Here is a 24,240-nt window from a genome sequence, read left to right as displayed (position 1 = left end):
TTAATCCATTTAACAAATGTTCTTATTGACCACCTCTGGGTTCAGGCACCAGAGATAAAAAGATCCCTTAAGACTGGACCAAAACCAAACAAAAACCCCACTTAGATTGTTTTAAAGAAGTATCTGAGCACTCATATAAAGTTTGTCACAGTATTATCAGAGGCCTGCAGCTGTCTGTCATGGCAGTGGCCGTTTCCTTTGTTATGCTGTGTTCTCTGTAATAGTTGAAATAGTGAGTTTTGCTTTTTGTAAACCACGAAGTCACCACTTCAAAGGAACACATTTGATCTTCCTTTATATGAACTGTTTATAAAACTGTGATTATACTTGAGAAATGAGGTATTGTCCATTGTTCAAACAGTTATAAATTCAATGCTTCATCCCCCCTCCCCCGGGTTATGAGATGTTCATTCTAATTTCTGAGTTCATAGAAATTTCACTTCTGACACTGAAGAGGAATTTCACTTCAGTCCTTCTTGTTTTGAAACTGGGAGTTTTTGTGATGTCATTGGAATTTAATTCTTAGGACCTTTTGATTTTCAAAGGTTGGTGTGGTCGTGTTTGTTAAATTTCAAGTTATGGCAGTTACTGACTTGGAGCAGTTCTCCATTTCTCTAGTCTTTGACATTTATAAAATCCTGTAAAGATTGTCTTTTTGAGATCAGCGTTTATTGGTGGATACACTTGATGTGTTCAGGTGTGTGGGTTTGTTTTTTTTTTTCTCTTTTTTGGCTTCTTTCATGGTTTTGCCACTTTAGGGAGGTACACATTTATGTGTATGTGTATTTTTTTTGTTCAAGTCTTCTTTTGTAAAAATTGGTATTGTCCAGCTAGTTTAAACATTTTTCTTTTCAAAGAAATTTTCAGTGGACTACTTCCATATTTCACCATTTCCTGAGCTCTCCTTTCTTTGTTGTCCTTTGTAGTTTCAGGAAACCATTGTGTAGAACCCACACACGCAAATAGTCCTTAGCAAACTCCTCCTTTAAGCCTGTTAATGATTTTCAGAGGTCTCAGAGTTTTTTTTTAAAAACGCTGCTCTTAATTTATAACCTCCCATGTTTGTCATAGTCAGAAAAATCCCAATTATCTGGAAGTCGTGAGCAGCACCTATCTTTGATTTCGGGAAATAGTTAGGTATACAACTGCCCATCAGAGAGTCTTGGTGAGACTATTTGAAACTCCCAGCTGCCTGGTAATTTTTTACTTTTGGTCACGTCTGAGTGTATACTCTCCACTTTCTGTTTCTGTGATACCTACAGAATCCACGTGTTTTGACAGAAGTACCAAAGTCTTGCTAATGGAGAGCAAGACTCTTCTGTGTCTTCCTTGGCCTCTAGTCTAAGACCATGTTTCAGTTCATAGCAAAGCTTGCATTAAACATCTTTTCTGAACAGAGAGTTATGCCATCTTAATTCGTGGAATCTCAAGATTTAAATGGATTCTGAAGGTTATAGCTAATGCTTATATCCACTCTATAACGTTTCAGCCACATGAGGACTCATTTTCTGTTTAGATGCTCCAGTGATGGGAATCTAGGGACTTCTTAAGGCAGTCTAAACCATTTCGTAACAACTTTTATTGTTAGAAAATTCTTACTCCTGTGGAACTGAAGTCAGCCTCTTGGTAGCTCTTCACCCTCTGGTCCTGATTCTGCTGATCAGGGTGGCCAAGGACATGTGTAACATGTCCATAGACCAGCCCTTCAGCTTCCCTTAAAGGTCTCTTAGCTTGCCTTTATTGTCATTTACCAGTGAAGACTTTGTAAAGAAATCCCTAAGATGCTAATTGTAAAATAAATAATGCATTTTGTATTCTAGTTGCTAGCAAGTAAAATGTATTTTATGTTTAAATTTCTTCCTCCACAGGCAGCTGAAAAAGTTAGATGAAGATAGTTTAACTAAACAACCAGAAGAAGTATTTGATGTCTTAGAGAAACTTGGAGAAGGGTGAGTACACAGAAAATGTAGGTGGACTAGTAGGTCCCAGTCTTTTTCCTGCCCCAACACCAGAAGGATGTGAACCTTTCTTGTGGCAATAATTTGGAAAACTAAGGAAAAGAAAGGGGAATGTTGCATATCACCACTGCTCTGGGTAGTGTAGGAGATAAATTTAATGCTTGAAATGTCCTTTCCCTCTTCCCCCAATTAATTCTATAGACAGATTTAGTGATTCCTGGTCTTTTCAACACCATGGTCATCTATTGTTTTCTCTCTTGTAAAATCTGTGGTTTGCATGATTTTATCTATTTAACAGATAACAGTAATTAGTTTTTACTTCATTTAAAATTTTTTTATTAATCAGACATATTGTAATTTTCTGTTCATAGCTTCTGAGAGATATGCAATAACTTGTTTCACAAAAAAAACACTGAAGGGACTTCCCTGGCGGTCCAGTGGTTAAGGCTCCACACTTCCACTGCAAGGGGCACGAGTTCCATCCCTGGTCAGGGAACTAAGATCCTGCATGCCACGTGGAGCAGCAAAAAAAAAAAAAAAAAAAAAAGGAATTCAGCATCTTATCAATAGTTAATGAAGCTTTGGGAAATACAGTAAATAAGTCAAGGACTGTCACTACCTTTACATCTTTCCTAAGAGATCCAGAATTACAGATTGGGAGCCAGAGGACTTCTTGAAACACAGATTGTGAATGAATTTATTAAATACTGGTGAAATGATATTAGATAATAGATAGTGGCCGTCCTGATACAATAAACATTATAGCATAAGTTTTTATACTTTTACATATATTGATACTTTTAATCTTTGTATGTTTATTTCTTTTTCTTAAGGACCAAGACATTAAAATATTAGAGACACCCTTTCTTAAGTTTTTGTTGTTCATTTTTGAATAGGTAATCAAGTCACATGATTCACAATTTTAAAAGTGTAAAAGTGTTACAATGAAAAAAATTTGCCTCCTGTCTCTATCTCTCAACCACCCAGAAGCAACCAGTATAGCAGTTTTTTATGTGTTCTTCAGAGGTAGTTTATGCATATATAAGCAAATAAACATGTGGGTGTGTGTTTGTGTAATTTTGTAAAATCTCTTGGGAGTACTTCTGGTTCAAGAGAAGACCTGAAATGTTAACTTATAAAAATGTCAAATTAATGTCTGTTCTTTAAAATCACCTCTTATATGCCATTAGATTATTTTGGAGTTTAGTGTAATTTATGCCTAATATAGATATGCAATGTTAAACCCAATCCTGGATTACATGGAATAGGTTTTCATGGATTACCTCCCTGTGAAAAACATTAGTCATCATCTTTTTGTAAGTTGGAAAAATACTCTTTGGAATCAAGCAAGAAATCAAGCAGAGAAGGGAAGTAAAAGATGACACCAGCTGCGCTGCTAAAAGACAAGTACACGATGAATCTGAAACCACAAGTTGACTTGGCATTGTTAAAGGTATGCGGGGGAAAAACCCAGTCCTTCTGTGTCTCTTGCCTGCCATTTTCGGCTCTAACTTGATATCCTTGGTATTTCCTCAAGGCAGTGAGTTAAAAGCCCTTAATCTAACCATGTTCACAGGTTATACTTAGAATAAGATCAAGAGTGGTAGGCATAGTTGATATGTATGTAACTAACTTGTTTCTTTCATTTTTAATGAAAGTATAGTACAGTTGTAAGAACATAGACTCTGAAGTCAGACATATCTGGGTTAAAACTTGCTCTACTGTTTATTAGTCATAATAAACAAGTGAGCTTGAGCAAATTGCTGAATATTTTGAAGCTTTGCAAACCTCAACTATAAAGTGGGGATATTTGTATCTCCCTCATAGGGTTATGTTGAGTGTTTCATGAGATGGGACTAAAGTACTTAGTACTGTGCTTGTCACCTAATAAGACCTCGTTAAATGGCAACTATTATTATTTTATTTTTAAATATATCAATTGAAGCATTTTTTCAGATCTTATCATGACAAATCAAAGTTAAGTCTTAAGTCTTAAAGTATATTTAGGTGTTTTTGAAGGGAGCTCTGTTTGGGTTGTTTGGTTTTGAGGAATGTCAAAAGAATACTGTAGACAGAGAGTGATCAGGAATGTAAAATAAGGAGAAACTAAGCTAATTATGATTATTTTAAATTATGTTTTAGATCTATGGATGTCTTCATTAAGGACCTTGGAAATTTCCCTGTAAAGACATCACCAGAGAGAAAACAATTAAAACTTCAGATCTTCCCATGTTATCATCATATTGTTTTTTTAAATGATACCACAAGTGCTTGGATTTCTGTCATCCCGACTGAATGAGCCTGAACAAGCTTCATTTAATGAGCAAAATCCCAAAGGAAAACCCAAACTGTGCTTCCTTCCTAAACACAAATGGCCATGCCATCCCTAAATAGTTCTGGAAAATGAATGGACTGTGAACTCTCACTGACATGGGCCTTGTGAAATGAGCTCTGGCTAAAAGATTGTATCGGATTCCCAAGGCTGCAGCTATTCTGCATTTTGAGGAAATCATGTGGATCCGTGGCAGAGCAGAGCCAAAGCTCCAGACCAGGATGGATGGACAGCACTTGGAAAGTGTTTTGAATTAGAGCCTAGTGCCTTTTTTTTTCCCTCTTATACTTAAAGTTTTACACATCGACTCATTTAAGTTTTTAATCATAGGATAATAACAAAAACATCTTGCCCATGGTTTCATAGCTAGTGAGTGGTATTAAGGCTTATGCCTGGTTAATTTGGCCTCAAATACTGTATAATTTCTATGTTTCTGCATTGACCCTTGCCTTGCATAGCTTGTGGGAAGCACTTCCATCCCCACCATCTTTGTTCTCTGCCAGTTAAAATTCATTGAATCACTGTAGTTTTTGTTGTAGGGAATTAGGTCTTAAGGGACTTGCCTATAAGGGAGCATGACTGCTGAAGCCTTCTAAATCCTCTGTACTGTAAGAGTGATCTGTGGAATCATGAATCTTAATTGTTCCTATGAGCTCTTGGAGTTTTCTTGGCTGTCCAGATAGCATAGTGAGGCGTGGAGGGTGTTCTGGTCAAGACTGCTGAGTAAGTGCACATAGGAACCTCTCCATTTCAAATATATAAGAATAATAAATGAAAAAACAATCTTTTAATATAAGGATACATAGCCAGCTATAGACCAGGGATAGAAAAGATAGCTGTCGTAGTAAGAGGAGAATAAAGCATGCCTTGTCCTTGTCGGGAGATTGTAGATGGGCTTCCTGTATGAAGTTGTGGTATCATTTGCCTGTGGCCTGGGGAAAAAGCAGAGGGACTGGTCTGACTATAGGAACTGGGCCTGGACTGTATTCAGGTATGGTATCTTGAGGGACAAAAACCCTAAATCCTAGTGCAAGACCTGGTTTAAATTGTACAGCCTAGATGACTGAGCTAGGGGAACCATGAAACCATCCTGACATCATGAAACACTCATGACAGTGAGCACTGTGTAGAGAAGAATCATTCAAAATAAAAGGAAACCCATCCAAGGAAATCCAGTGCCGTGAGATAATCAGCAGACCTAACAAGTGGGAGAACTCCCACCCAAGGAAATAGAAATAATGGAGCCATCTGAAACAGGATTTAACGTTTGTTTACGATTTTCAAAAAGGTAAAAGGAGGGAATAACATCCTTAAAAGGAGAACACGAAATTATTAACAGGAACAACCCCATGAAAAAGAAAAAGTTGGGAATCTTGACAATGAAAACTACAATAATTGAAGTTCTAGAGCCCAATAAATTGGATAAACAGTCAACTAGACAAGCTGAAGAGAATTTGTGAATTGAAAGCTAGAAGTGAGACTGATCACAAAATGCAGGACAAAAATATAGTGTTGGAAACTAGGAAGACAGCATGGATTGAGGAGTTCCAATATAGGTCCAATAGGAACCCTAGAACGAGATTAGAAGTAATAGAGAGGAAATAAAGAGATAATACTAAGAATTTTCCAGACTTGAATAAAGCCTCCAGATTGAAGAAGCTTACGGAGTGCCAAATAAATCAACTTCTAGTTATAGTAAAATTACAGAATGTTAAGGATAAAGAGAAATCTGAAAAGCTACAGAAAGAGAGATTACCCATGAAAAATGATAACCTGATGACAACTGACTTCTTTTTTTTTTTTTGCGGTACGCGGGCCTCTCGTTGTTGTGGCCTCTCCCGTTGCGGAGCCTGCGGCCATGGCTCACGGGTCCAGCCGCTCCGCGGTACGTGGGATCTTCCCAGGCCGGGGCACGAACCCGTGTCCCCTGCACCGGCAGGTGGACTCTCAACCACTGCGCCACCAGGGAAGCCCGACAACTGACTTCTTTACAGCAATAGAAGATGAAAAACTACAGTAAAAGAGCTGAGGGAAAGCTATTGTCAAAGAATTCTATATCCAGAAAAACTCGTTCCAGAGTGAGGGTGAAATAAAGACCTTCTTACATGTATGGGACCTAGGGTATCAAGAATAACTTTGGATGAAGTTACAGAATACCCAACTAACAGTGGCTAACCAATAAGAGCATTTAATAACTAAGTAGCAAAAAATCTGGGGGTGAAAGATTCCAGAATGGCTAACTGGCTTGATAATTGTTTAGCATTTGTGTAATCCTCATAGTCTCAAGATGGCCATGTTAGTTTCAAGCATCATGCCTCACCTGACAGTAACCAAAGCAGGAAAGGAAGTGGCAGGTGAAAATGGGCCACCTTGTTTGCTTCTCTCTTACCAGGGAGGAAAGTTTTCCCTAGAGACCCTTCAGAAGAATTCCCCTTAAATTTCATTGGCTGGAACTAGGTCATATGCTTACTACTAGTTCAGTCACTGGCAGAAGGGGATAGAAATCCTGCAATCGGACCACCATGCTTTAGCCCCGGGGACCAAGCATTTGCCACCCTCACAAATCAGGGGGTTATCGTATCAAGGAAGAAGGGTCAGTGGTTGGATCTTCCACACATGGTTAGCAGTTGCCTTTCCCTGGCAAAAAAAAATATTTTAGGCAACATTTAAGTATCGTTATACTAGTTTTGCCAATATAAGGGATTCTGATGGAATGGAAAATTTTTTGTGTGTGCTCTACATAGATTTTTTTTTTAAAGTTTTCTGTGACTTTCACATTGAAACAATCCTTGAGCATCATTTTGTTAGCTAGAGCACTTAGCTACTTTGATGTATTAGGTGGCACTGTTATGATCTTTTTTTTCACTAAGGCAGTATGAAGAAACAGGTGTGTTGGGGAAGTATGAAAGACAATTTACTCATTATTTCACTGACAGCCATCCAGAATTTCAGTGAAAATGTAATCTATGCAAGATGATGATGATATCTCATTTAACCATCACAATTGTCTTGTAGTAGTATTGTTGTCATTTTACAGGTGAGAAAATTGAGGCACAAGGTTTATAATATGTCTGTAAATGAGAGCTGATATGTAGTGATGGTAGGACTCCAATCCTGGGTCTTTAGATTCTAAATCTACTGTTCTTTTAGCCCCCAAATTGAATAGCTACATAACCTTTTAGTTACCTTGATAATAAACTCGTAAGGGAAGATGGAGCAAAAGGCAAAAAGAATTTGTATGTGCTCTGTTCACCTGATACTAGCATTTAAGAGTCTTACATTTTTAGTTTCCTTAATGTTTTAAGTATTATTACAAGTAAGAGGAGAAAAGACTAAAAGACCTCATGGTACTAGAATGAGTGCAAGAAAACCAAGACCCCCATTTTTGTACCCTAATACAGATGTGGAAAGAATCTAGGCTTTGTATCTGACAGACCTGGATTCATATCCTGGACTGACCGCTTTTTTATCACTTATGTGACCTTGGGCAAGTCATGTAACCTCTCTGAGCCTTTTCACATTTGCCTGTAAAATAGGGATGATGACCCCTTCATGACCCCCTTTTTTGTAAGGATGAACCTCAGATGATGCAATTTCTAGCAGACATCAGACATGGTAGCTACTCTATCACTGTTATTTCCTACTAATACATTCAGTAAAATTTAAATGTGAAGTTTTTAAGATGTCATTTTGTGGTAAGTTCTCTTAAGGACAATTTTTCCCTGAAGTACTTTAGCTATCTCAATTTTGCAAGTGTAGCTAAGTATATATGTCTTGGGCATGTAGGGATATAAATTAGAATGGTGAGTTGCTTGTGTTTTACCACTTTTTATCTCTTGGCTTGCTTTGACTTTGTAAATGTTCTCCTTCCCCCGATTATAGGTCCTATGGCAGCGTGTACAAAGCTATTCATAAAGAGACAGGTCAGATTGTTGCTATTAAGCAAGTTCCTGTGGAGTCAGACCTGCAGGAGATAATCAAAGAAATCTCTATAATGCAGCAATGTGACAGGTAAAGGCATCTGGTGTTATTTTGGAGATAACATGGTTTCGAATATGCTGTGATTATTTAGAGTTTGACGCCTAGAATTGCATTTACTTAGATATTTTGCAAACGGAAGAGTTTAGTGGCATCACTACGAATGTTCTTTTCAGAAAAAAAAATGATGAAAAAGTTTCTGTGTTTCAGCAGCTAAACTTTCAGAGTTTCTATTTTTGCATTGTTTTGTTTTGTTTCAGTTTGGCCCTTTTCAAAACTAGGAAGAAGAGGCAAAGAGGCAGAAGGTGGTGGTGGCTAGCCTTTTTTTCTTTTTTGATAATGATCTCTCTTACTTCCTATTGAGAAAACATTTCTACAGAGACAGCTAAGACGAGATAATTCAAATGGTTTTCACTCCAGAAACCTTAGAATAGCAAGTGGACCTATAAAAAGAGAATACTTATTTAGGTATTACTGTTCTGTTCCTTCCTTCACAATTTTAAGAAGTGATTCCAGCTGAGAGTAGTTAAGTATTTTATTTTTGAGGAACTAAGATTGTCAAATGCTGCAAGCAGGAAGTCGGGCCAGCAGGCGACCGCAGAAAAGCACGTGGTTTGCCCTGAAGCTCCATGACAACATGGGAGGTCACTGTGGTGGAGCAGGCTTCCTCAGTTTAGATTGGCGAGAAACACAAACTAAAGGGCAGTGGCAGCTCTAGGGAGTTGAAAGGAGAATGAGAAAGTCTTGCAGCTTGAGGCTGCCTTCATCTTTCTGAAGCTCTTTTGGTCCGCAGATCAACTCAGTACCTCCTGTTGGTAAAGCTTGTACCTTAAGGCAGGTGGGACTACCTGCTAGGCATTTTGCCCAGGAGCCCTTAAGTCTTGTAGACTGGTGAATGCAATCTCTTCTCCCTCCCTCCCCCCCCTTTTTTTTTTCTTTATACTTTTGTGGTTACTCTGTACTGGATAAAACTCTCCTATTTCTTGATTGGAGGGACCAGAGTAAGGTAGCAGTTCTTCTTTGCCTCTTGCATAAGATACATTACAGGAGCTCTTTCCAGTGGGCAGATTGGAACTTTGCCACTTTTGATAGACTGTGCAAGAGCTGTGTTCCAAACAGGGTGTGCAAATGTCTCTAATTAAAGATGAGGGACTTCAAAGAGCCTACTGTGTGCTAAGAAATACAAAGAGATACAGGGCAGAGTGCTGGTCCTCTTAGAGTTTATAGACTTTAATTGGACAGGCCAGGCTTATAGATGTACAGGAGAATCTAGTCGACAATACAAGATTGTATAGGACATACTCCAGCAGTGAGTACCTGACAGTAATTGCCTCGTAGAGGCATTAAATACTATAGAAATTCAGGGAAGGGAGAGCAGTTGTGGTGATCTGTATCTTAAGAGGTATATTCATCCATTTCTTCATTAATATTCATTTTATGTATTTTTTTTCCCTGCTGTCCTTGTCATTGGCATGTTTCCCAAGGATGAAGGGGCGTTTGAAATTTTGAGAGTTAATGCAGCTGAGTTGGTTTTAGCATCTTCCGTTACTATGTTATGCAATATTATTTAGCCCTGATAATGATCTAGCTAAAGCTGGTAGCTTCAGAGGACAGATTATTTCATTTTAAAGGGATTTTGACTTTTTTCTAAAGCCTGTCTTCAAGACCCAAACTTTCTTTCTTTTTTTTTTCCGGTACGCGGGCCTCTCACTGTTGTGGCCTCGCCCACTGCGGAGCACAGGCTCCGGACGCGCAGGCCCAGCGGCCATGGCTCACGGGCCCAGCCGCTCCGCGGCGTGTGGGATCCTCCCTGCCCGGGCACGAACCTGTGTCCCCTGCATCGGCAGGCGGACTCTGAACCACTGCGCCACCAGGGAAGCCCAAGACCCAAACTTTCAAGTCTAATTCTGAATATTTTTCCTTTACAATAGATTGTAGTGTGATTTTATTTTTTTCCTTGTTACAAAGTATACGTGACTTCTTGGAAAAATGCAAATAAAAAAAGAAAGGAAACCACTTTTCTCTTTGGAGAGAGAATCGTTGTTAAATACTACTTGGTATACTTATCCTTCCATATCTGTTTTTGGAGTTTCACCATGCTTGCTATTATGGAACCTGCGTTTTTGTTTGTTTGTTTTTTGGTAAACAGGATATCATCTCGTATTATCAAGTATCCTTCTATAATGTTTTCCATGGATTCATGGTTGTTGCATTAAACGGATATATCATTTCTTAAAGAAACTCCCTAATGTCAGACATTTAGATGGTATCTGAATTTTCACTTTTATAGACAGTACTGTGATGTTACCTATTTCTTTTTGAATATCTGTAAATCTTTTCTTAGGATGAATTGCAGACTTACAAATGCTGGGTTGAGGGACCCACACAATTTCTGCACTACTATTATTGCCCTCCAGAAATCAGTACTATTTTACATTCTCATCAAGTGGGTGCGTGTTTTAACCTTAAATATGAATAATTGATCTTTTGAGCTGAGGAATTAATTTTCATGTATTTAACAGCATGAATTAATAGGGATGTTTGAAGGCTGTTCCACTAACTCGTATCGTCTCTCTCTCTAGCCCTCACGTAGTCAAATATTATGGCAGTTATTTTAAGAACACAGACTTGTGGATTGTGATGGAGTACTGTGGGGCTGGTTCTGTGTCTGATATCATTCGATTACGAAATAAAACAGTAAGTTTACCTTCTGGAATAGTAGGTATTTCCCCCTTTCCATGGTTCTTTCCCCCTCTGCTTTTTGATGTTGCTTAAATGTGGCAGTTTTGATACCAGCCAACCCAGTCCAGTGAAGTGCTTTGCTTATTTCTAACTGGGGACAAAAATGACAATCAAGTCTTGGTTAAGCAATGAGTTCTGAGTGTTTAAATTTGGTTGGGTTTTCTCCTTCTACCCAGCGTGTTCACAGATTAGTTTCCTAATCAGAGAAAACTCTGTGAAAGATGATTTGCTGTTACTGTGATTGCTGAGAGAAAAGTTAGGAGTCATGGGTTCTAGTTTGGGTTCAGTTGCTTAAACTCTTTGTTTATTCGTTCAGTAAGTATTTCTAGAACACTGGTCTAGGCCTTCGGGATCCAGTAGTAAATAAGACAAGGACCGTGCTCTCGTGGTAGTGCATTTTCTAGTAGGGCAACAAAAAGCAAATTAATGGTAACCAGAGAATAAATACCAGATAGAGAGAACTGCTGTGAAGATAGGGAGTGACAATAAAGTGATAGTGAGTGCTTGGTGGACTACTTGCGAGGAGATGGTTGAGAAACGTTTAAATGTCACTCGGGGAGGCGACATTTAAAGTAAAACATGAATGACAAGAAGGAGCCATGAGTTCTAAAAGAACATTCTAGGTGGAATGAATTTGGCATGTTTGAGTGCTGGAGAGAAGGCCACTACATGACTAGAGAGGAATAGGTAAGGAGGAAGCTGTAAGAGGTGAGGTAAGGCAGGGGGGCAGGGCTAGATTATGTTGTGTATTATTGGCCGTGATAATGAGTTTGATTTTTTTCCACGTACAATAGGAAACGGTTGCTGGGTTCTAAGCAAGTGAGTGAGCCATCTGTTATAAAAGATAACTTCTATAAACAACAAGGTCCTACTGGGTTGGCCAAAAAGTTCGGTTGGGTGTTTTTTGTTTTTTTAATTTAATTTAATTTATTTTTTTATACAGCAGGTTCTTATTAGTTATCTATTTTATACATATTAGTGTATACATGTCAATCCCAATCTCCCCATGCATCACACCACCACCACCACCCCTGCCACTTTCCCCCTTTGGTGTCCATACGTTTGTTCTCTACATCTGTGTATCTATTTCTGCCCTGCAGACCGGTTTATCTGTACCATTTTTCTAGGTTCCACATATATGCGTTAATATACGATATTTGTTTTTCTCTTTCTGACTTACTTCACTCTGTATGACAGTCTCTAGATCCATCCACGTCTCTACAAATGACCCAATTTAGTTCGTTTTTATGGCTGAGTAATATTCCATTGTATATATGTATCACATCTTCTTTATCCATTCGTCTGTCGATGGGCATTTAGGTTGCTTCCATGACCTGGCTATTGTAAACAGTGCTGCAATGAACATTGGGGTGCCTGTGTCTTTTTGAATTATGGCTTTCTCTGGGTATATGCCCAGTAGTGGGATTGCTGGGTCATATGGTAATTCTATTTTTAGTTTTTTAAGGAACCTCCATACTGTTCTCCATAGTGGTTGTATCAGTTTACATTCCCACCAACAGTGCGAGAGGGTTCCCTTTTCTCCACACCCTCTCCAGCATTTGTTGTTTGTAGATTTTCTGATGATGCCCATTCTAACTGGTGTGAGGTGATACCTCATTATAGTTTTGATTTGCATTTCTCTAATAATGAGTGATGTTGAGCAGCTTTTCATGTGCTTCTTGGCCATCTGTATGTCTTCTTTGGAGAAATGTCTATTTAGGTCTTCTGCCCATTTTTGGATTGGGTTGGGTTTTTTGTTTGTTTGTTTGTTTGTTTTTTGCCATATGCGGGCCTCTCACTGTGTGGCCTCTCCCGTTGCGGAGCACAGACTCCAGACGCGCAGGCTCAGCGGCCATGGCTCACAGGCCCAGGCGCTCCGCAGCATGTGGGATCTTCCCGGACCAGGGCACAAACCCGTGCTCCCTGTGTCGGCAGGCAGACTCTCAACCACTGTGCCACCAGAGAAGCCCTGTTTGTTTTTTTAATATTGAGCTGCATGAGCTGTTTATATATTTTGGAGATTAATCCTTTGTCCATTGATTCATTTGCAAATATTTTCTCCCATTCTGAGGGTTGTCTTTTGGTCTTATTTATGGTTTCCTTTGCTGTGCCAAAGCTTTTAAGTATCATTAGGTCCCATTTTTTTATTTTTGTTTTTATTTCCATTACTCTAGGAGGTGGATCAGAAAAGATCTTGCTGTGATTTATGTCAAAGAGTGTTCTTCCTATGTTTTCCTCTAAGAGTTTTATAGTGTCTGGTCTTACATTTAGGTCTCTAATCCATTTTGAGTTTATTTTTGTGTATGGTGTTAAGGAGTGTTCTAATTTCATTCTTTTATGTGTAGCTGTCCAGTTTTCCCAGCACCACTTATTGAAGAGACTGTCTTTTCTCCATTGTATATCCTTGCCTCCTTTGTCATAGATTAATTGACCATAGGTGCATAGGTTTATCTCTGGGCTTTCTATGGTGTTCCATTGATCTATATTTCTGTTTTTGTGCCAGGACCATATTGTCTTGATTACTGTATCTCTGTAGTATAATCTGAAGTCAGGGAGTCTGATTCCTCCAGCTCCATTTTTTTCCCTCAAGACTGCTTTGGCTATTTGGGGTCTTTTGTGTCTCCATACAGATTTTAAGATTTTTTGTTCTAGTTCTGTAAAAAATGCCACTGGTAATTTGATAGGGATTGCATTGAATCTGTAGATTGCTTTGGGTAGTATAGTCATTTTCACAATATTGATTCTTCCAATCCAAGAACATGGTATATCTCTCCATCTGTTGGTATCATCTTTAATTTCTTTCATCAGTGTCTTATAGTTTTCTGCATACAGGTCTTTTCTCTCCCTAGGTAGGTTTATTCCTAGGTATTTTATTCTTTTAGTTACAGTGGTAAATGGGAGTGTTTCCTTAATTTCTCTTTCAGATTTTTCATCATTAGTGTATAGGAATGCAAGAGATTTCTGTGCATTAATTTTGTGTCCTGTAACTTTACCAAATTCATTGATTAGCTCTAGTAGTTTTCTGGTGGCATCTTTAGGATTCTCTGTGTATAGTATCATGTCATCTGCAAACAGTGGCAGTTTTACTCCTTCCTTTCCAGTTTGTATTCCTTTTGTTTATTTTTCTTCTCTGATTGCCGTGGCTAGGACTTCCAAAACTATGTTGAGTAATAGTGGCAAGAGTGGACATCCTTGTCTTGTTCCTGATCTTAGAGGAAATGCTTTCAGTTTTTCACCATTGAGAATGATGTTTGCTGTTTGTTTGTCCTATATGGCCTTTATTATGTTGAGGTAGTTTCCCTCTGTGTCCATTTTCTGGAGAGTTTTTGTCATAAATGGGTGTTGAATTTTGTCAAAAGCTTTTTCTGCATTTATTGAGATGATCATATGGTTTTTATTCTTCAATTTGTTAATATGGTGTATGACATTGATTGATTTGTGTATATTGAAGAATCCTTGCATCCCTGGGATAAATCCCACTTGATCATGGTGTATGATCCTTTTAATGTGTTGTTGGATTCTGTTTGCTAGTATTCTGTTGAGGATTTTTGCATCTATATTCATCAGTGATATTGGTCTGTAATTTTCTTTTTTTGTAGTATCTTTATCTGGTTTGGGTATCAGGGTGATGGTGGCCTCATAGAATGAGTTTGGGAGTGTTCCTTCCTCTGCAATTTTTTGGAAGAGTTTGAGAAGGATGGGTGTTAGCTCTTCTCTAAATGTTTGATAGAATTCACCTGTGAAGCCATCTGGTCCTGGACTTTTGTTTGTTAGAAGATTTTTAATCACAGTTTCAATTTCATTACTTGTGATTGGTCTGTTCATATTTTCTATTTCTTCCTGGTTCAGTCTTGGAAGGTTATAACTTTCTAAGAATTTGTCCATTTCTTCCAAGTTGTCCATTTTATTGGCATAGAGTTGCTTGTAGTAGTCCCTTAGGGTGCTTTGTATTTCTGCCGTGTCTGTTGTAACTTCTCCTTTTTCATTTCTAATTTTATTGGTTTGAGTCCTCTCCTTCTTTTTCTTGATGAGTCCGGCTAATGGTTTATCAATTTTGTTTTATCTTCTCAAAGAACCAGCTTTTAGTTTTATTGATCTTTGCTATTGTTTTCTTTGTTTCTATTTCATTTATTTCTGCTCTGATCTTTATGATTTCTTTCCTTCTGCTAACTTTGGGTTTTGTTTGTTCTTCTTTCTCTAGTTCCTTTAGGTGTAATGTTAGATTGTTTATTTGAGATTTTTCTTGTTTCTTGAGGTAGGCTTGTATTGCTATAAACTTCGCTTTTAGAACTAACTTCTTTTGCTGCATCCCATAGGTTTTGGATTGTCGTGTTTTCGTTGTCATTTGTCTCTAGGTATTTTTTGATTTCCTCTTTGATTTCTTCAGGGATCTCTTGGTTATTTAGTAACGTATTGTTTAGCCTCCATGTGTTTTTGTTTTTTACGTTTTTTTCCCTGTAATTGATTTCTAATCTCATAGTGTTGTGGTCAGAAAAGAGGCTTGATATGATTTCAGTTTTCTTAATTTACTGAGGTTTGATTAGTGACCTAAGATGTGATCTATCCTGGAGAATGTTCCATGTGCACTTGAGAAGAAAGTGTAATCTGCTGTTTTTGGATGCAGTGTCCTATAAATATCAATTGAATCGATCTGGCCTGTTTTGTCATTTAAAGCTTGTGTTTCCTTATTAATTTTCTGTTTGGATGATCTGTCCATTGGTGTACGTGAGGTGTTGAAGTCAGCCACTATTATTGTGTTACTGTTGATTTCCCCTTTTATAGCTGTTAGCAGTTGCCTTATGTATTGAGGTGCTCCTATGTTGGGTGCATATATAGTTGTTATATCTTCTTTTTGGATTGATCCCTTGACCCCTTGTCCTTTGTAACATTCTTTATTTTAAAGTCTATTTTATCTGATATGAGTATTGCTACTCCAGCTTTCTTTTGATTTGCATTTACATGGAATATGTTTTTCCATCCCCTCACCTTCAGTCTGTATGTGTCCCTAGGTCTGAAGTGGGTCTCTTGTAGACAGCATATATATGGGTCTTATTTTTGTATCCATTCAGCGAGCCTGTGTCTTTTGGTTGGAGCATTTAATCCATTTACATTTAAGGTAATTATCGATATGTATGTTCCTTAACCATTTTCTTAATTGTTATGGGTTTGTTTTTGTAGGTCCTTTTCTCTTGTGTTTCCCACTTAGAGAAGTTCCTTTAGCATTTGTTGTAGAGCTGGTTTGGTGGTGCTGAATTCTCTTAGCTTTTGCTTGTCTGTAAAGCTTTTGATTTCTCCATTGAATCTGAATGAGATCCTTGCTGGGTAGAGTAATCTTGGTTGTAGGTTCTTCCCTTTCATCACTTTAAATATATCATGCCACTCCCTTCTGGCTTGTAGAGTTTCTGCTGAGAAATCAGCTGTTAACCTTATGGGAGTTCCCCTGTATGTTATTTGTCATTTTTCCCTTGTTGCTTTCAATAATTTTTCTTTATCTTTAATTTTTGTCAATTTGATTACTATGTGATTACTATGTGTCTTGGTGTGTTTCTCCTTGGGTTTATCCTATATGGAACTCTCTGCGCTTCCTGGACTTGGGTGGCTATTTCCTTTCCCATGTTAGGGAAGTTTTCGACTATAATCTCTTCAAATATTTTCTCGGGTCCTTTCTCTCTCTCTTCTCCTTCTGGGACCGCTATAATGCGAATGTTGTAGCGTTTAATGTTGTCCCAGAGATCTCTTAGGCTCTCTTCATTTCTTTCCATTCTTTTTTCTTTATTCTGTTCCGCAGCAGTGAATTCCACCATTCTGTCTTCCAGGTCACTTATCCATTCTTCTGTGTCAGTTATTCTGCTATTGATTCCTTCTAGTGTATTTTTCATTTCAGTTATTGTATTGTTCATTTCTGTTTGTTTGTTCTTTAATTCTTCTAGGTCTTTGTTAAACATTTCTTGCATCTTCTCGATCTTTGCCTCCATTCTTTTTCCGAGGTCCTGGATCATCTTCACTATCATTATTCTGAATCTTTTTCTGGAAGGTTGCCTATCTCCACTTCATTTAGTTGTTTTTCTGGGGTGTTATCTTGTTCCTTCATCTGGTACATAGCCTTCTGCCTTTTCATCTTGTCTGTCTTTCTGTGAATGTGGCTTTTGTTCCACAGGCTGCAAGGTTGTAGTTCTTCTTGCTTCTGCTGTCTGCCCTCTGGTGGATGAGGCTATCTAAGAGGCTTGTGCAACTTTCCTGATGGGGGGGACTGGTGGTGGGTAGATCTGGCTGCTGCTCTGGTGGGCAGAGCTCATTAAAACTTTCACCTGCTTGTCTGCTGATGGGTGGGGCTGGGTTCTCTCCCTGTTGGTTGTTTGGCGTGAGGCAACCCAGTAGTGGAGCCTACCTGGCTCTTTGGTGGAGCTGATGGCGGGCTCTGGGAGGGCTCACGCCAAGGAGTACTTCCCAGAACTTCTGCTGCCAGTGTCCTTGTCCTCATGGTGTGACACAGCCACCCCCCCACCTCTGCAGGAGACCCTCCATCACTAGCAGTTAGGTGTGGTTCAGTCTCTGTGGGGTCACTGCTCCTTCCTCTGAGTCCTGCTGCGCACACTACTTTGTGTGTGTGCTCCAAGAGTGGAGTCTTTTTCCCCCAGTCCTGTCAAAGTCCTGCAATCAAATCCCGCTAGCCTTCAAAGTCTGCCTCTCTAGGAATTCCTCCTCCCGTTGCCAGACCCGCAGGTTGGGAAGCCAGACGTGGGGCTCAGAACCTTCACTCCAGTGGGTGGACTTCTGTGGTATAAGCGTTCTCCAGTTTGTGAGTCACCCACCCAGCAGTTAATGGGATTTGATTTTACTGTGATTGTGCCCCTGCTACCGTCTCATTGTGGCTTCTTCTTTGTCTTTGGATGTGGGGTATCTTTTTTGGTGAGTTCCAGTGTCTTCCTGTCAGTGACTGTTCAGCAGTTAGTTGTGATTCTGGTGCTCTCGCAGGAGGGAGTGAGCACACGTCCTTCTGCTCTGCCATCTTGAAACAATCTCCTCGGTTGGGTTTTCCATAAGATGTTATGGAAAAACCTGAACGAACTTTTTGGCCAACCGAGTATATTTGATGTCCTGTGATTAAACCATAATGGAAAAGAATATGAAAAAGAATGTATGGCTATGTATAACTAAATCACTTTGCTGTACAGCAGAAATTAACATTGTAAATCAACTATACATCATACATTTTTTAAAATATAAAATAAAAATATAACTATAAAAAATAAAAAGATAACTTCTATGTGGACTGTGAATGGATAAGAGTAGAAGCAGGGACTTCCTTAGCCTTTAGTGTTTTGTTTTGTTTTAATAAGAAAAATAGGAATAGGGCTTCTCTGGTGGCGCAGTGGTTGAGACTCCGCCTGCTGATGCAGGGGACGCGGGTTCGTGCCCCGGTCCGGGAGGATCCCACATTCTGTGGAGCAGCTGGGCCCGTGAGCCATGGCCGCTGAGCCTGCGCGTCAGGAGTCTGTGCTCCGCAGCGGGAGAGACCACAACAGTGAGAGGCCCGCGTATCACAAAAAATAAAAAAATAAAAAAAAAAATAAAATAAAAAATAAAATAAAAAAGAAAAATAGGAATAATAGTACCTATTTTAAGTATATGCAGAATTTTGAAAATTAATTTAATTTTGTGAAAATACTTTGCAAATTGTGAGGTGCTATACAAATTATAAGGTGGGAGTGTTTTAAAACTCAGTTTTAACTTGGATTATCCATACTACTATATCATTTTCTTAATTTACATTATTCAGAGTTAGCATGTTTGTCTAATTAAACAGCACGTTCTTTAGCTAGGAGTAATATCCTAACGTAAGACATATGTTAAGAAGTCCCAAAGCTTCAATAATTAATTTATTGAATTAAAAATTGGGTTCCAAGGTTTCTTATATGCAGCATGAAGTTATTTTGTTTCAAGTATTTTAAAACAATCCAAAATTAATTTTAATGATGCTTTTGATGTTTTTTGATGTTTTAATATTAGTTTATTACATTCATGTAATTTTTAACTATTAAGTGCTAATCTTTAACTATTACATATTATTTTGCGAAATGTTTTAACTCTTCACTGTCCAGCCTGATAGCTAACCCCTGTGGTTATTTACGACTTGAAATGTGGTTAGTCTGAATTTAAATGTGCTGTAATATAAAATACCAGATTTTGAAATATTATTACCAAAAAAAGAACATAGAAAATTTTTAACTTTTTGGTATATTGGAATGATAATATTTTTGGATAAATATGGTTAAGTAAAATATACAATGAAAATTAATTTTGCTTGTTTCATTTTCTTTTTAAAGTGTGGCTACTAGAAAATTAAAAGTTATATTTGTGGCTCACGTTATATTTCTGTTGGGTAGTGCTACCTTAACTGATTAACTCAGCTGGTTAGAATAAAGAGTTAGTAAGTCGTGAACTTTGTTCTTTGGCCACAGAAGGTACCCCAAATTCTTGCTTGCCACTGTGCCAGTAGTGTTTGCTTGCATTTTAATGAAAGCTCTGTCATTTATTAGCTCTGTGACCTTTGGCACAAATTACTTGTCTGTGCTTCACCTTCATTATCTATAAAACGGTGATGATAATAATAGTACCTACCTCATTCGATTTTTTTTTTTTTTTTTGGCTGTGTTGGGTCTTCGTTGCTGCACGTGGGCTTTCTCTAGTTGTGGCGAGTGGGGGCTACTCTTCGTTGCGGTGCACAGGCTTCTCACTGCAGTGGCTTCTCATTGTGGAACACGGACTCTAGGCACGCGGGCTTCAGTAGTTGTGGCACGCGGGCTCATAGTTGTGGCTCACGGGCCCTAGAGCACAGGCTCAGTAGTTGTGGCACACGAGCTTAGTTACTCCGCGGCATGTGGGATCTTCCCGGACCAGGGATCGAACCCATGTCCCCTGCTTTGGCAGGCAGATTCTCAACTACTGTGCCACCGGGGAAGCCCCTCATTCGATTTTTATAAGGATTAAGTGAGATTATAAAAGTAGTGCGTAGCATAGATGAAATGCTTAATATTTTTAGTTATTTTTAATATTATTAGCATAGTGCCTGGCTCATAATAGATGCTTATTACATATTTGGTGAGTGATTGATTGATTCTGTAATAGTTATTAAACAACATGGATTCTTACATGCCTTACTATATCATTTGATTTTCATGACGATCTTGAAGAAAGGTGATTTGCCTATTTTATAGATGGAGCAACTGAGACTAAGAGACATTAGATAACTTGCTGAAGTCACACAACTAGAAAGTAGAGCCAAGAGTAAAAACTAGGTCTTTCTAATCCTAAATTGCATGTTTTTTGCACCACAGCACATTCCCTTCTAAATATGAGTTGTTTGTCAGAAGGGACTGATTGAGAGTCTGTTGATTGAGTTTGTTTAGGACTGGGGTTGGATCAGCACAAAGTCAGCATTGCACTGATCAGATATTCTGTTAGTCTGCCTCATTCTTGCTTATGTTTACTTATCATCATTCAGCAAATATTTTTTCAGGACCTACGGTGTGCTATGTGGCTTTGTTGGTGCTAGGGATTCAATAGTAAGCAAATCAAAGACATTTTTAAATGGAGCTTATGTTTCTAATAGGGAAGACATCACATAAATAGGTATACAGATAATGTATAGTATGTCAGATGGTGATAATGCTGCAACGACCAATAATTAGGATAAGGGGATAGAGAATGGTCTAGGAATGGAGGGAGCTAGCGAAGGCCTCTCTGATTTTCTGATGAGGTGACATTTGGGCAGAGACAGTGAAGTAAGGGACCAACTCATCCAGAAATCTAGTTGAAGGGCACTGCAGGCAGAGAGAACAGATAAAAAGGCCCAGAAGTGGTAGTGTGTTTAGAGTGTTCAAGGAATAGCAGGGTAGCCTATGTGGCTGAAAAGGCCCAGAAGTGGTAGTGTGTTTAGAGTGTTCAAGGAATAGCAGGGTAGCCTATGTAGTGTGTTTAGAGTGTTCAAGGAATAGCAGGGTAGCCTATGTGGCTGAAACAGGATGGGCAAGGTAGAAGGTGATAGAAGATGAAGGTAGCTGGGAGCCAGATAAGGTAAGACCTTGGTGAGGACTGGCTTTAATTCTGAGTGACTTAGAAAGCCACTGGACGATTTTGAGCAGGTATGGCTTATATTTTAAACGGTTCATTATGGCTGCTGTGTGGAAAATACAATGTAAAGGCTCAAGGGCAGAAGCAGTGAGACCATTTAGGAGATTATTAGAATAGTTCTGGCAGGGCATTATGGTGGCTTGGATCTGGGTGATTACAGAGGATATAGTTGCATATATTTTGAAGATAGAGAAGAGCCAAGGATGACCTCAAGGTTTTTGGCCAGAGCAACTGGAAGAATGAAATTGCCTTTTACTGAGAGAGAGAAGACCATGGGAAGAGTAGAGTAGGTGAGTGGGTGGTAAAGAAAGGGATAGGGTGGTGGTGAAAATAAAGAATTTGATTTTGACATGTTATGCTTATGATGCTTGTTAGGTATTCATTTGGAGGTGTTGTGTGGGCAAATATATGAATCTGATATTTGGGGAGAGATCTGGGCTGGAAATATAAGAATTTTAACTTCTCATTCTTTTTTCAGTTAACAGAAGATGAAATAGCTACAATATTACAGTCAACACTTAAGGGACTGGAATACCTTCATTTTATGAGAAAAATACACCGAGATATCAAGGCAGGAAATATTTTGCTAAATACAGAAGGTCATGCCAAACTTGCAGATTTTGGGGTAGCAGGTCAACTTACAGTAAGTAAAAATGTTGCTTGTGTAGGTAACTTTCAGGTCTTTCTTGAGAAGGAGTTCCTTTTATTTATTTATTTTAAAATATAATATTTGATATAATTGAGTTGTAAAAAATTTAGAAATGTACCAATAGGTTACAAAGGAGCTGGTAGGTTATTTTAGATCCTTTCCTGGAGTTCAGGTCCGATAGTTTAACTTTGTTTAGCTTTGATAAAGATAAAAACTAAAACAGGAAATAATGGAGTAGAAGTTTAAATTCTGTTGGGCTACATCATCATATTTATAAAAGGAAGAAAAATTAAATCTAAATGGCTTTCCTTGAGTAAGACAGAATGTCATCTCATTCAGCCTCCAGGTAGCAGTTGGCTTTACTGAAAACACTCTCCTCATTTGGTTCCAAAATACAGACTCTTGATTTTCCTCCTACCTCAGTAGTGCATGGCAATGAAATAAACCTTGTTTTAAAACAGGAAGTCTAAAATTATCTGATTCTGTAAAATCAGATAATATGTGTGAAATATGTGTATAAAAATAGTAGGAGTTCTGGACAGATATATACTAAAATTTGCAACAATGTTATCTGTCATTTTTCTTGGGTAGTAGAAAAATACATACATATATAGTTTGTTTGTTTAGAGCTGGTATTATATACAGGTTTTATTTTTAAAAATTTTAAATCTGCCTGGAACATATTAGGGAGTTTCATAGGTATTACAACAGCACAAAAATTGCTTTGATATTTTAAAAAACTCAGGAATTTATTCCATACTGTGATTTGTGGGCCCTTCCAAAGATTTTGTTGTTAGCACATAAGTAAGCAGTACTAAACAGTATTATCTAAATTACAATCTTAATAAGGAAACCAAATTGAAAAAAAAATCTCCTGGTGCTGTGTAAAAGATACTACAATTTAAAATATCAATTGCATTTAGTAACTGAGACTTTTTTGACAGAAATAGAAAATAACAATCTTACAATTCATATGGAACCACAAAAGGCCCCAAATAGCCAAAGCAGTCCTGAGAAAGGAGAACAAAGCTGGAGGTTTCACACTTCTTGATTGCAAACTCTATTACAAAGCTAAAGTAATGAAAACAGTATGGTATTGGCATAAAAATAGACATATAGACCAACGGAACAGAATCAAGAGCCCAGAAATAAACTCATGTTTATACGGTCAACTAATATTTGACAACAGAGCCAAGAATGCTCAGTGGGAAAAGATGGTCTCTCCAATAAATGATCTTGGGAAAACTAGATACTCATATGCAAAAAAATGAAACTGGACCCCTTTCTTATACCACTCACAAAAATTAACTCAAAATGGATTAAAAACCTAAATATGAGGCCTGAAACCCAAAAACTCCAAGAAAACATAGGGAAAATGCTCCTTGGCATTGGTCTTGGCAGTGATTTTTTGGATATGACAGTAAAAGCACAAACAGTGGGACGTCATTGAGATTTTGGTTGGGATTGAATTGAAGTGTGTTGAGGTTGTGTTGAATCGTAAATCAATCTGGAAAATATTGCCATCTTCATGATGTTATGCTTTAAAAGTCCTTTTCTGCTTCAACATTGTATAGCTATTCATCTATACTTTCCTTTAGTACTTTTTGGATTTTGTTCTTTATATTTAAATTTTCATCCTGTTTGAACTTACTTTGGTGAAAGCATAAGGTAGGAATTTAAGTGTAGAATCTTACAAATGAATAGACAATTGCCCAGTGCTTTTCTCCCCCCATAATCTATCCTTTGCTTGCTGATTTAAAAATGACGTTTTAATCATCTCTTCAAATTATATATTTATATACATATAGGGGGGGGTGTGTGTGTTTGTATACCATAATCTGTTTCTGGACTTAATATTTTCCATTGCTATGCTACTATACTAATATAACTTTGTAATACAGATCTAGTTAGGTTAGTATTTACTTATTATTCTTAATGTTCAAAAAACGTTTAGTTATCCAGATATCCATTTCTAATTGGAAATAAACCTTGACAACAACATTGACTGTCACCACTTGAATGGTGCAAATTTGAAGTTTCAGAGGAAAGGAAATGACTTAAGCAGTAAGTTAGTTCCTTTGTTAATTTTTTACATAGGACTGACAAAGTGAGATCAATTTAAAAATATTACCTGTTGTTTGCTCCTGACTGGCATAACCTAACTTAAGTGATAGACATTTTAGAAGGAACATGGGTGATGATGATGGGAAGTCCTGTTGTCTATTTAGTTCTGTTTAAAATCCTTCTCTTCCTAAAACACAGGAATTCTAGAAAGGTTCTCTTTCATAGGGCCTTGCTATTCTGGGAAAGTATGCAAGTAGTTATTTGCCCATGTGTACTATATTCATATATTATTTAAGCCCCAAAGTAAGACTATATATATACAGTATAATATTATATAAAAATATATATATTATAAAAAAGAAAATCACATATGTACTATATGT

General features: G+C 37.9%; 1 protein-coding gene across 1 annotated transcript in view; it reads left to right on the top strand.

Moving 5' to 3' along the window:
- Positions 1 to 24,240, top strand: part of STK4 (serine/threonine kinase 4) — a 98,576-nt gene that overhangs the window by 3,757 nt on the left and 70,579 nt on the right. The window contains exons 2-5 of the mRNA XM_081257736.1: positions 1,869 to 1,949; positions 8,173 to 8,301; positions 10,851 to 10,965; positions 21,623 to 21,787. Of these exons, the coding sequence (XP_081113862.1) occupies positions 1,869 to 1,949; positions 8,173 to 8,301; positions 10,851 to 10,965; positions 21,623 to 21,787 (490 nt within the window). The remainder of the gene's footprint in view (positions 1 to 1,868; positions 1,950 to 8,172; positions 8,302 to 10,850; positions 10,966 to 21,622; positions 21,788 to 24,240) is intronic.

The sequence above is a fragment of the Mesoplodon bidens genome, assembly GCF_964165515.1.
Source record: "Mesoplodon bidens genome assembly, chromosome: 15".
Lineage (NCBI taxonomy): Eukaryota > Metazoa > Chordata > Mammalia > Artiodactyla > Ziphiidae > Mesoplodon > Mesoplodon bidens.
Note: the sequence above shows the minus strand (reverse complement) of the source record. Positions and strands in the feature narration are given on the sequence as shown.